The sequence below is a fragment of the Hesperophylax consimilis genome, chromosome 1, assembly GCF_061612785.1.
Source record: "Hesperophylax consimilis isolate HC1 chromosome 1, BYU_Hcon_1.0, whole genome shotgun sequence".
NCBI classification, from domain to species: Eukaryota; Metazoa; Arthropoda; class Insecta; order Trichoptera; family Limnephilidae; genus Hesperophylax; species Hesperophylax consimilis.
In genome coordinates, this window is record NC_142836.1 from 37,665,014 (window position 1) to 37,679,489 (window position 14,476).

At 35.7% G+C, this 14,476-nt stretch overlaps 1 protein-coding gene across 1 annotated transcript; it reads right to left on the reverse strand.

Annotated features, from left to right (window-relative positions):
* Positions 1-98: 98 nt before the first annotated feature.
* ppk23 (amiloride-sensitive sodium channel pickpocket 23) lies at positions 99-13,115 on the reverse strand. The gene is made up of 12 exons (XM_089638608.1): positions 12,538-13,115; positions 11,964-12,061; positions 10,393-10,495; positions 9,620-9,779; positions 9,039-9,193; positions 8,835-8,934; positions 8,581-8,717; positions 8,079-8,218; positions 4,622-4,760; positions 4,190-4,290; positions 1,086-1,288; positions 99-1,028 (listed from the first exon to the last, which is right to left on the reverse strand). The coding sequence occupies exons 1-12, from the start codon at positions 12,696-12,698 to the stop codon at positions 936-938; spliced, it is 1,590 nt and encodes a 529-aa protein (XP_089494734.1). The 5' UTR covers positions 12,699-13,115; the 3' UTR covers positions 99-935.
* Positions 13,116-14,476: the final 1,361 nt, after the last annotated feature.

The following is a 14,476-nucleotide window of genomic DNA, read 5'->3' on the forward strand; positions in this document are numbered from 1 at the left end:
AACAGAACTTAAAAAAATCTTTCACAGAACTTGAAAATGAACGTTGAAATTTGATGAATTGTTCAAATACTCCGAAACAACCCGTCCTAAATGTCAAATTCTTTCAAAATTATTAAAGTTTCGAGTCAAATGTTTCGGTTTTTGTTAAGATTATTATATTTGATATAAAAATATCATTGTTTATTTCAAATACAAACATCCGAAGGAAAATTTTATCTTAAATTGTGTTTTTTTTACGGCAACTTCAAAAATAAGAAATATATAGGAAAAATTCCGAAATAGCATGAAAAATTTCACTTCGTTGGGACTTTTAGGTAAAAATATTTTAAAGCCTGAAGGCGATGCACTACGTCGTGTAATATTTTGAATCGAGTCGCTATCAATAACACACCTTACGTAAATGGCGATAAGGCTTAAATTCCCGCTTAACACCATCCATCTGTTTTGATTTATGCAATAAAAAAACATGGCCAAAAAGTGCCTTTTATTTTATTTTGTGGATGTTCAGGCACAAATATTTAGATGTTTTTCAATCATTTTATAAATAACTTAATTCGCCACATTATACAATAAAATAATAACCGAAAATGGGTTCGTAAGTAGGAGATTTTGAACTTTAAAGCAGTTTTCATAGGCCTTGTACATAATTTTTTTCTGGACTTATAAAAAGATTTATCTAAAAAATACTCGATTATTTTAAAGGCCAATATGTATTCTACTCGCAGTATTTAATTAAAACATCTGAAAGATTTCTAGGCAACCAAATTTTCAAACCAAAAACACATGAATTTGCATTACTACGTATGGCATCGCCTGAAGGGTAAACGGGGACATTTCAAATGTCAAAGTTTCAAAATGGCGCTAATCGTTCATTTGTTTGGCTACATATGATCCCAATCTCAATGTAGGTAGTATCTGCGTTACTTTGGTACGAATTACGGCAGATACCTCTGCGTATAATGCGGTGGCGGTGAATAGCTAGGCGGCGGTGCCTCCTTGACCAGCATCACTGGCTGCCCCTCCTTCCCCTTGCGGCCGGCTGGCAGGGCCTCCGTGAGCACGGCGCGTGCCCCCCTCAGCGAGGCGTCGGGCGGGCCGGGCCACCAGGGCCGCAGCGACAGGTCGTAGGGGGGCGCCGCGCCGCTCGAGTACTGCAGCCGCAGCCGCTCTAGCTCCGGTCGGTCCGAGTAGAACATGCAGCAAGCGCGGAGGGTGAAGTAGTAGATGATCTCGACGCCGGAGAGCAGAGAGAACCCGAGGAAGAGGCCAGCAATACCGCCGAAGGATACTGGACAAACGAAATTCTATTAGATATCTGCGAACAATAGACATCGCGTCCAAAAATATATGTTTCTAATTTTCTCTTATTTAATAAATCTTTTTTTCCTCTAAATCATAAGACTTGTGAGTAGGTACCTACTTAATTACAAACCATATACGTTTTATCAGAATTTTTTTGAATTCCAAATTATAAAATTCTTTTTTCAAACATTTCGGCAAATAGGTTCGTAATATTGAAACAAATGCAAATAAGAACATTCAAATAAACCCGACGATTTCACATTTGAAAAAAGAACCTTTACTGAACAATTAAAACGGCCACCATCTTCAAAACGGGACGTACAAACAAATTTACAGACAAAAGAAATGCAAAACGGTCGAGTTAAAATAGGACTTCGATACGCTCAGTCAATGATCGAATCAGAATCAAATCAGGCTTAGATAACCGACAAAACAAGATTTTATTTTTATAAATTAGCATAATAAAGAAATAAAATATTTAGTTTTTGAAAACACTCCTTTTTATCTCAACAGCACCTACCTACCGAGTCATTTTTGTAGGCACACAAAATATTCAAAAATACAATTTGTTTTTCTTTGTTACTTTGTCACCATTTCATTAGTAAGCACCGTTTATTTTGCGACAACCTTGACGTTATATATTTTATGCTTTGCCACTCCATCTTCGTATACCTACGCATCCCAAATTAGATACCATTTTTTGTGCTATGTATTGTTACCGTTTGTCGCCAATAAACATGATGTGCGACCAGCTTAGATGAATTAAAAAATAAGATAGGTTACTGAGACAACGCGCGTGGTTTCACTAAACTGGGTCCAGTGGACATACTTGAGATTTACTGCGTTTAGTATCGCACATTCCACCAGCTTCCAGAAACACGTCGCTCTAGGCTCTTTTTAAAAACCAAATCTGAAGGAGTTTCTTTGCAACACATCGTTATTGGCTATTTATTTATTTCACATATACGGCACAACATGTGCCATTCACATACTAATTTACAGAGAATAGTACAGCAACATAAGGAATGCAACAATATAAATGTAAGTATAATGGTATAATCAGTAAATAGTAAGTAAGGTTAAAAGTATGAAAAAACAAAGAGATATAAATGAAATATAAGTAGCAATCTGTAGTATAGTAATAAGTCAAAGTAAGAAATTAAATGTAATAATATACAATAAAGTAGTATAAGGAAGAATGAAGTGCTTATAAAATGTCTAAAAGGCATTAAGAGTTTGTAAAAAATAAAATAAAAGATATTAGAAAGGTATATACTATTAGAAAATGAAAGGAATAAAATATATAATATTATAATATGAAAAGGAAACAAAAGTAATAAATTACGTAAATCTACCGGGAGAATCGCGTGTATAATAATAATGTGCGACACTGCTTGACAGTCCGATAAAGTTTTACATAGTACCTACCTATGATGACTATGATATATAATGCACTGATGTCAGCTTCTACCTATCGAGTACTAGTAGTTTTTAATCTGAAGTACATAATCATTATGATGGTGTTTTATGCATCTTTTACATGATAATAGACAATCAGCGTGATCGATGTTGGAATATTCATTGCCTAATCTGTGCAAGCGATGGATTATTGAATTTTGTTCTGCGTTAGTTCCAGTATTGTTGCAATAATAAGGTGACTTGAGTCTAGTTGTTCTATTTGGCTATTCTTTTCTTATACGTTTCATTACTCGCTTTGCATCTTGAAACAGGAACGTGCTATATTTTTTGTTCAATTAGTACGAACATAATGGGTATTGATGTCAATGGCCACCAGTGTGTAACTTTGAATTCCGTGACGATTGGAGAAATTCGCGAAATATAATTTGTTACCGCGACTCCAGAAATAACCATTACATCCATTGTATACTTTTTTACCGCCATTTTCGAAATAGAATTGTTTTTAAATTTAGAACCCCCAATAGAAGTCAAATAAGTAATTGAAGAAGACGATTTTTAAATCTCAAATGTTGGATAATTGGGACTGCATTATTTTCAATAGCCCTAGTTTCTTATTTGTTCACATATATCCTTCGGATATCGCCGATTCTGTTTAATTATTCCTAAAAGATAAGTTTATAATGTCACCTAGATTCATCCAGCAATGAACTCTTCCAATATAATCGTTTCCGCTATAAAAAAACCGCGTCATCTTATTTATGTATAATACAGTATAATATAGAAGCGATTTACCGCGTGGTAAATACAAACTACAGGGTTTTCCAATAAGAGGTGTTATTTTGATATTCAATCGTAAAAGATCAATGGTTTCTTTGCTTATGTGGCACGTAGCGCTGTTTTATTGAAAGCAAACGCTGTCCAGATTAATACCATCCAATTCCGGTCATTGATTATTAATCATCTCTCGATAGCGCAATCCATTCACCGTAACTGTTGCTCCAGCCTCATTTTCAAAAATGACTCCGCTGGACCAAAAACCGCACCTAACAGTCACGCCTTGAAGATAAAGAGGCTTTTCAACAATAACTCTTGGGTTTTCCGAGCCCCTGATACGACACTTTTGCTTGTTGACGAAGCCACCGAGATGGAAATGGGCCTCATCACTCAAGATGATTTGCATTTGATTCACTCAAGTGAATTTTAATAATTTCAATGCGTTGTTGAAGCGTGTATCGTTCCATTTTTATTAATGGCGTAGTTTCTACTTGTCAAATGTCAAAAAATGACAGCTTCAAAAGTAACATCTACCGAAATAGCGGGCTATTCAAAATAACACCTCTTATTGGAAAACCCTGTATTAGTGATTTGCTTCATTGTAAACACAAAGTAAAAGTGATTTGCCACATTACCTAAGTAAATTTGTCGGAAATTTGTAAAAAATGATAGGCGTAATTAGTGAAGTACTTGCCTAAAAGGTCAACCCATCCGAACAGCACCTCCCTCTTGTAACGCACCATGGGCCAGGAGACGAATTCGGACTCTAGCGGGATGTAGGGACCTCTGCTAAAACTAGATCAACCAATAATATTAATATTTTGATCTATTTATTTATTTATAATCTCTTCATAACAAAGATGCCATCTAGAGACAAGACGTATTTTTAGTGAAAATGCCGCTGTGCCCACATGATGCATAGATGGGGCCTTAAAGAGTCGGCGATGTGTGAATGTGGTGCGGTGCAGACCACCGAACATGTGGTCAACGAATGCCCGCTCTATTCATTCCCCGGCAGGATTGATGAGGTTCGCATGGCGACACCTGAGGCCCTAGAATGGCTCGCAGACCTAGATGTCCCCATCTGACCCCCCCACCATACGAAAGAAGAAGTAAAAATGCTTACTCTTGTTCAGTTAACTTTTCGACTTCGTAGACCGTGTTGGCGCAACCGAGATCGCAGTCGCAGCGATCTATGTTGGTGATCCTCTCCGCATACTCCGCAAGGCATCTCAACTCGCGCAGATTGCAGTACCTGAACTTGTCTAAACAGAGTAATTCATTATTAATCAAGGTGATAGGTAATATCAGCAAAGGAAGACGTGGCGTGGAAGCGTTCCGACTGTTGCGCTGCGACCAAACTTCACGGACTATCAAAGCGGCGCACAGTAGCCAATTTTGATGATTTGGCGCGACATCGCTCTCGGCGTTCGACCATTTGGCATCATTGATGTTTTTAGTATTAATAAGTGTACAAAAAAGACACAGCAATAATATCCTACTAGCAGTTAAAAACCCGCTCCGCGGGTTTTTTTCTGCTAGGCCCTGCGGGCGGCACTTGGTTGGGCTTCGCCCATTTTAAGTGATATTAACAACAGTTACATTTAATAGATAGATATTACGACATTCACATAGAGAGGGTGAGTATATATATTGTTAAAACACGGAACAGGAAGGAGATAATTAATAATAACATGCTAAATTTACGCATAATAAGAATGACAGTTGTTTGAATAAATGAAATTTTACGTATTTGTGATGGATTATTTCAAATGAAACACTATTATTGCCTACATGTCTACAACTGATATTAACTGTTATCTTAGGTACCTAATATAATTAGCTCATAGGAGACTTGCAGTGCTTAAATATGTGTTACAACCGTCAATGTCTATAAGTTGAATCAATATCGTTTAGTTTGTCACCATTAAAGATAGTTATAACAAAGTTCACTCAAATAATAGATGATTACATATTTATTAATTGTACCAGTGTTTATGAATAAAAGGAGGGGAATTGTGCGATGAGATTAGCAGTCGGTTTAATTAAAAGGTGTTAATTTTACTCCAACTGGTGGTAATTCTTTACCTACAACTGTTACTGTATCTAATAAAGTTTAAAGTTAGATTATATATACAACATCATCAGGAGAGTAAAAATTTATATATAAAGGTAGATTATTACAATATAGCGCCCCTGAGGTGATATCTCACAAAAGCAACGCTATGCAAATTGTCCAATAAATGAAAAAATATAATGTTTACATTTTATTGTGTATACACCGAAGTCAAAAATTAAATATAGATTGCAATTGGGAAAGAAGGAGTGGAAGGAGGGGGGAGGGGTAACAGTAGGCTGGGTTTATAATAATTAGGAATTACAATATCGTTAGACGGGAAAGACCAGTTGAGTGGGAAAATATTTAAAAGAGAGTTTATAAAAAAATTCTTGTTAATTATATCTGCTTTTATATTAACATGTTTCCTCATTTCTAAAATTTCAAAATTATTTATAGTGAAGTATTTTAAGACCTGAAAAAAACAAATAGCATATAACCATAAAAAAATATATTCATAAGACAAATAGCATTTAATAACGGTTATTCTAATAAATTGATAGTTGAAATACTAAATAAAAAAATTAAACATATTCTCTTCAAACGGTCTTTGAAATAGTGAATCTGAGTTTGCAAATCATCTTTTGAATAAAGATCACACTTTCGATTAAAAAATCAGGTCTTAAAATACTTCACTCAGGATATAAAGCACCGCAAATAAATAATTTTGAAATTTTAGAAATTAGAAAACATGTCAATATAAAATCAGTTATAATTAATAAACAAAAAAAACATAAATAATAATGAAAAATGCCATTACAAAGTGATAAGCTTCCAGAAGAAATCTTCTTAGTAAACGCTTGTTAATCGTATAGTCAAATATTGTGAGCTGCATATTTAAATATTCGCGCCATTCATTTGGTTCGTTTTTAAACCGCCAGAGGTGCGCTCCCTGTCGGCCATCTATAGCTGTGCGTATCGGCCATTGAAGGAACGGGTGATTTTTTTTATAAACGTCAAGCATAATCACGTAACTGTGGATAATTTTCATTGTAATGTAATTAATCCAATGGATTATGAACTTTCTAAAACATATTTTCTTCGATATTATCCAAAAATTATATGAGCAGAAACGTTGCTTTTGAAGAAATCTCGTATTATTATGAGGCGATCCTATTTTAGTATGAACTCGTGTCTTAATTTTCAAGTTAGCGGAATTTAACCGAAACAGACAATTTAAATTTGACCAATCAGAGGGCCTACACCGTCCAGACGCTGGAGTATTAATAATATCAGATTAAAATTTGCGTGAATACTCGTGAAGATTTTTATTCCTACTCCATTAAAGGCAAAAAATTGGAAAAAAAGGTAAACTTTGAACCAAGGCAACAGTTATAATTTAAGAAAAAAAAATATATTTTTTGATATTTAAATAAAGCACGTATCTTAAAGAATATCTCAAGTGATTAAAAGTACTTTTTTGTATTATAAGTACACGAACAACCTGATTTCGCACGCCTTCAAACTCGCCTAGATACAGCAGCATAGTTGCGCGCCCGAACATCTAAGTTCTGTGCATAATTACCGAGTAAGTAAGCTTCGGATGTTATTTTCAATGGTTTTTTTTTTAATGTCAGTGATTAATTGAGAACACATTGGTAAAAAAAAAATCATTTCGGGAAAATGCCGATCTGGGGTCAATGTCGCGCCAGCGCTCAAATTTAAGCCACTGTGCGGCGGGACCAACCGAAGTTTGTTTATCGTGTGTAGGTTGAACCAAAAATGGTTAGATACGATTTACAGTAGTATGGGTGAATGATGTCGGTAACACTTTAATGGTTCATGGCCTATATATCTCACTTGTTTCTATTACTTATCTATGATCAATTAATAAAACGCAGAATCCACATTACTTCAAATTCGTATTATAATTTTTGCGAAAAAAATAAAACAATTGAATGGTTTTCAGCTTGCAAAGCTTGCTAGCTAGTAAGCAAGTAAGCACCAACACTTTTTTGGGCGAACTCTGCAGATCTTCGTTTATCCCGAGATGAAAGTACACGGAGAAAAATGAGTTCGGCTTTTTTTAATCAATATACTGTTCACGCAGATTTATTTTATTAGATTTTACTGGATTTTTTAATTAAATAAAGAAACATATCGGTAAGTATGACCAAAGATTTACGAATGCAAGAATTTAGTAATTAATTAAACCCTATTTTTCATGTAGGTACGAGTACTATATGGAAAATCGTGAAAACCAGGGAAACGGTTTGAGGACGTCCATGGCCGGCCCTGAGACAAACGTCACCTGGTGCTAGTAAAAACTTCATGGGCGCTGTGTTAGGTGTTAGCTGTTATCAGCGCCTTTGCACCTTGGCTTCTTGGCGCCGGGCGTGGACTACTCCGTTGCACCTGCACAGGACCGGACCTGAGGACGTCTTCTCTACACGTACCACGCAACGTTAGCACGGTGATCTCGTGCTCATGGTTTCTGTTATTGCTTGTTTGGCAGGTAGGTACTTACCTATTTTGGGGTAGAAGTGCGGAACGCAGCCGCAGAACTGCCTAGCCAGCTGCATGCGGCACTGGCGCGTGCAGGCCGAGTACGTGTAGATGGTGTCAGTTATCAGCTTCTTCTCGTCTGCAAACACGCAGCGCCGCTGTCTACAAACAAACACCAACCAGAGGCATCACTCATCTGCATCATCTTACCAAAGAAAGTGGGCAATATCGAGATGGTGGGAATTTACGAATTGTTAGTGGTCTCAATGGTAATGGGAGCAGCAGTTTGTTTATCTTAAGCCTAGTATTCACGGGCGAGCGACGAGCATTTCTATATGTATGTCTGCTGGAGAGATCCATCATACCGTCCGTACGTGAATACCAGGCTTTAGTAATTCATTTCATTACAAGAGCGTATAAGAAAAATAAATTTGAAAACAGAGCGGTGGGTCAAGTTAGTTTGGACACACCGAAATCAATAATTACGTGAAAATCGAACAAAGACATATCGAGGCTGTCATTACTTGATAGAGAGCTGCCTTGCATCTGGAGTGGTGTAGGTTTGTTTGACGGAGAAGGAGATTTTCTCCACCCTTCTATCCCAGACGTGCTGTGGGTGGGTGTCCATTCCGGGCATCTCATCGGTAGAATGGATGTAAACCTTAGTCAAAAATCAAAAAATTCACTCAGTTTGTAAGAAATACAAGTGTTTTTTTGTTAAAAAAAGTATAAGTTTTAGAAAATATTGCGGAAATTAATGAAAAGCTCATCAACTTACATTCGTGATGTTTTTCTGAGCTGAATCAAATATAAATGACCATTTTGTGTCAGTTTCGTGTATGTATTGCTCCAAAAATGGATCTAGCTTACGCAGTAACCTGAAAAAGCATTTATGTGAAATAAAGACATGTTTTTTGTTTGGGGAGATCGATGGTAAATAAAGTATCCTTTTGTCGTAAATTATTTATTGTTCGATAATAACTGTACTAACCAAGGCCAGGTCTTCTCCACGTGCCGCGAGTTGAAAGCGTAGCAGAATCCAACTTCTGTAAACATGGGCATGAATATTTCGCAACAATCTTCGTTTTCAGTTTTGAAAATGCAGTCGAAGAGAAAATCTTCACATCGGAAAACCACCTGTAAGCAGATTGAAATTAAAAAATCGCAAAAAATCATTAATGGTAAGGTTGAAATATAGTTTTTTTTCAGCACTCGGCGTCATTTCCATCGTTTACAAGGAGGACTAGAGTATCTACAGGCCTGGGCGCGCGATCGCATAAATTAGGAAGTCAGTGCTGTCGCTTAGTAAACTTCACTATTTAAAATACTCGAATCACTCTGTTTAATATGCTTGCGGTAAAAGAACATACAAATCAGCAGTAATGATGGGTATCAACAACAATCGCCGCCATTTGCAAACTGTCGATGCTCGATGACACTGACTTGATCACGTGACACTTTAAAATCCATCTCGCACCAAGACCCGTACCGTAGTTGGCCTTGTATCGTTCATAAATATATATTTTAAAAATTAAAAAAAAAAACCGCAAATATTGTACTAACTGAGAAGACAACGTCCCGCAAGTCAGTGATAGCGGCGAGTTGAGGATCTCCCGCAAACCTGGCGCCATCCTCCCTGATGCTGGAGTAGCTCATGGTGGAGAGGAATTGCAAAAACTCTTCAAACTTTGATTTATCTTCCTGATTCAAATTAGGCCACGTTCTAGAATAATCAAACAACAATAAAGCCGTATTGTTGTTCATTTATTTACATTAATTGGTTTTAACAGATGTTTTCACTTACTAGTCTAGTTACAAACACTCACGGTTAGGATACATAATACATCAAGTTGCGTACACACATGAGATGAAAAGCGTGAGCCAAGCCACATTTTTTTGGAAAGGAACAAAGCAACCGCAAGCAATTTGAGACATCTATGCGCTGGTCGAAGGTATTTGGTTCTTGAAAAAAAAAATAACCGGTTGCTTCGTTCCTTTACCCATAATTCGTGGCGCTGCTCGCGCTTTGATCTCGTCTGTATACGCAGCATAAGAGGCACAAATAAAGTCATAAGTTATAGGTAGGTACATAATATAAATCGCCCAGTCAATGTGCAACAAAATGTGTAAATAATTATCGATAAAATGTATACATTAGGACACAATAATCTCGCTATATAATTATAATCGAGACCATTGAGACTGGGCTAAAATAGGCGATATTATGTTTAAATGATTCTTGTGAAATAAATTCCGTTGTGCTATGGTTTTAAGCAAAAAAATTTGTAGATTTCACACTTTTGTTGAGTTCTGGAGAATAATTAAATCACACCTACTTATTTATAAACGCGTCGACTAGTTCAGGATTGTTTGGTTGCCGGTCACAGATTGTGATGGAAGGAAATAGAACATCCCAATTGTGGAAATCTGTATCCAAACCTGTCGAAAGATAATACAATATCAAAGAATCTTACAAAATTAAGATTAAAAATGTGACAAGTTAGAACCACTGTTATGTTTTCAGTAAATTCTTAATTCCAACATTGCTCATGTGTGACAAAGATTAAAAAAATATATGTGAATGATCGAAATAAAAGATTCAAAACTTGCTTCGAATACTACCTCAAAGCCGACTAGAGTTATATGGTTGAGCGCCTGACGGATTTTGAGGTGTCAAGTGATAACTGCCGTGCCTTAATAGAGCAACGACAGTTTTGCAAATGGCTGCGATTCTTGTTGATACTCGTTGTAACCAGAGATGTGCTTTATTTCAAATAAATCCATTTCAAATGGAAATGCAAAATGCAAAATGGGTATTTTCCATTTTGCATTTTAAATGCTTTTCTAAAAACCATTTTGCATTTTAAATGCTTTTCTCAATGCATTTTCCATTTTAAATGCTTTTTTGCAACATTCTTCCTACTATCTCCACTCATCTTTTTTTCATAAGCCCCAAATATCAGTCGGTCCTCAACCTCGCTATGAGAGATAATTTACATTTGTCAAGTTCCTCCCTGGTAGGAGCCCTGGCAATTGAGCGATACCATTACAAAAAATACTGATTCAAATACTGAACATGGGGCCATGACGCTGTAATATTAACTGATAAGTTTCTATATTTTTACGTTGGCAACATTAGTCCCGCGCAAATTTTTTGTGGTTTCATAATCTGTAGTCGTGGTGTTTTTGGATTTACCATCATGTAATATGTTTGTTCTGCATTGATGTTCATTATTAAATGACAAAAATGTTTAAAAATTCTATAATTATTTTATTGTTTGACCTGAGAAACCATTTTGCATTTTCAATGCGTTTTGAAAATAGGTATTTTGCATTTTGCATTTGAAATGCTTTTCTAAAAACCATTTTGCATTTTGCATTTTCAAATGGAAAAATTTTGACCCATTTCCATTTTGCATTTCAAATGGTTTTGGGTACCCATTTTGCACATCTCTGGTTGTAACTGCTGATTGAAGAAAAACAGTGAAGTTTAGTTGGCAACAGCACTGACTTTGTAATTTGACTGTTGCGCGACCAGATCTCTACTCTAGTCGGCCTTGCATTTTCTCTACAATACAATAGAAATAGTATGCCTTTATCTTTTACTAGTGTTTGCCGAGTAATTAAAACACTTTCTCATCACATATGAAGGCATTTTGGCACTTTGGCAATTACTTAGAATAGTAGCACACGACGCGTGACAATTTAGTACCAAAACTACGAAAACGAAAGCACCACAATTGACGTACTTTTTACTTGCCACTTTGAGATTTCTACAGCGCGTCTATACATATTAAAACGTTATTGTACAATATGACATTTTCATTTTAATATTTAAACAAGCTTCAAACATTAAACCTTTCTTTAATGGCTAATTACTAGAAATATATTATAATTTTGTACTGACCTGTGATGGTTGGATTCGTTTGAAATTTTTCCCATAAACTAACGATTATAATACATGTTGCGACGGCACCAACTGACGTGAAGCAAAACCACATGAATCTAAAAACAATGATTTTGTAATGTTTTATTATGAAAATTTTATTAAGAGAATGTACCTATTAGATTATTAGATATTTTATTTGGTCATTGAAATGCACCAACATAACCAATAAATCTGAAATTATTTAACTGGTTATATTTGTTGAATGCATATTTTTTTACGTATTGCGTACCTGGGGTACACTATTTGTATATTATAGGTTGTGACTTAGGAATGTCCATAGTTTTACATTATAACGATTGAAATATTTCATACTTTAGGTTTTCGAATAATTAAATTTACCTACAAGTTTAAATAAAAATTATTGAAAATTTATTACAAAAAAAAAATTCTAAACTTTTTTTTTAAATTTCAGTTTTACATTCTTTTAAGATTTTCTCATTCGCTATTTTTTTAAATATATAAAAAAATATGCACCAACTTGTCTTAAAAATAATGTTTTTTTTAAGTATAGTAAAGACAGAAATTAGCTTGCCTTTCGCAAAAAGGTCTCCCTCTCTCTGCAATGTAGCGAACTCCGTGGAGGGTGGAGTTATCGAAATATTCCTTGGTCTGATGCTGCCAACTGGTTCCCAAAAGTTCATATTTACCTCTTGGCTCATCTCTCTCCAAATTATTGACCGGTTTAAAATTCATCCTTTCCTTGACTTGATATTATTCCCAAGAAATAGCGCTTTCAATCGGTGTGATAATTATCATCGCACATGCCTACATTAACAGGTAGCGTATTTATTTAAATAATAAAAAAAAAAACTTTTAAGAACGAATCTAAATGAAATTTAATATTAGTTTGGAATCTTATTTACAATACTTTTAGCCAGGTTTGCGTATACGCGTTTGATTGTATTATTATAAACCACTATTTAAGACTTATGCACACCTTTTGCAGAATTATTGCAATGAATTTGTTTCTCCTTCAGTAAAATTAACATCTGGATATCACGGTTAAATTATTGTACTGAAAGCAGTATTGATTTTGAGGTTGCCTGAAATTCATTTGTTGGAAAAATAATGATCATAATTATTGTAAATTACCAGGCGGTTTGCATATCGTGCTCGGCATCAGATATGGCTACATTAGTTCATGTTCCTCTACAGTTATAGATTTACACTCTGCAGGCATTCTCAATATCTATAACCTTATGATAATAACAACAGTTTATTTCTATAATATCTCATTCAGATTTAACATTTAAATCAACATCATTTTAGCCATAGTAGTCTGAATTGGTTTTACCCCTTTCAAAGATAGGTCATGGAAAAATTCTTATGTTTATGGTTTTAAGGTAACTCAATTTAGACCTGCAGCTTTTATAAAATATTTTCATATTGGTAGGCGGGTATCAAGGTATATAATTGGGGTCAAACCACCCCCCCCCCCCCCTTATCGGCATCAGTATTGCATAGGAAAAAAGACGCAGTACTCGTAGATTCCTTTACTGGAAAATCCAACAATATTATTTGCACCATTTCTTTTATCAAAGTAATGTAAATAAAAAAAGTTGTAATACGTAAAAGTGGTCCCCCTTCCTCCATGTGAATGCTATAGTTACGCCCTTGCCGGGTATGCATAGGTACCTACAGCCGCTCCAGGAACCATTCATTAAATAAACAATACCTCTGACATAGCTCATCCTATGTGACTTAGCATAGGTGCCCGAGTTCATGGGGTGAGGTTTGTTCAGTTCTTGGCGGCCGATGCGTCTACCCTTACCAACTGCGTGGCGGACCGGGTGGGGAAAGGCCGGTTGAAGGAGACTCTTTAACCTATCCAGCCGAACTCTCTCGACCCATCGCCGTGCACGGCGGAGGGAGAGATGAATTTCAACGTTCGTCACTCCTGGACACACTGGCACCCAGATTCCCCAACCCTCATACCCTTTTCATTCCCAGAACTTCTTCCGATTGATTGAAAGAGTGATTCCTTTAAAATACCCTCCACACAGCAACCCAAAAGCTGACACAGATCCTGAGGGAATTTTTTTTCCCGTGGGCCTCCTGTGGGGTTAATGAAAATTTTGAAGAAAAAAAGTTGAATATAACTGGTTTAGAAATCGATAAGCTTTACGTGATCGTATTCAATGCTCGGGTGTTTTATACGAAAGACCACTCATTTTCATTTTTGGGGATTTTAGTCAAGTTCAATTTACGTCAATATTATTTAAAAAGTAACACGCGAATTTTGCAACTTGGTACAAGCACGCGCAAATCATACAATGGGACTTAAAAACAGAAGCCATGGTAGTAATATCGGTTGAAATCAGAAGCCGAAATCGTAGTTTTGTTAAAAAGGCACAAGTCAAAAAATTTATGAAGCTACCTACGTATAATGAAAACATTTTTTTAGATAGATACCTTCCTGACTAATATTTTATTATAACTGTCATATAAAAGACTCCTAAATATCTAGTTCT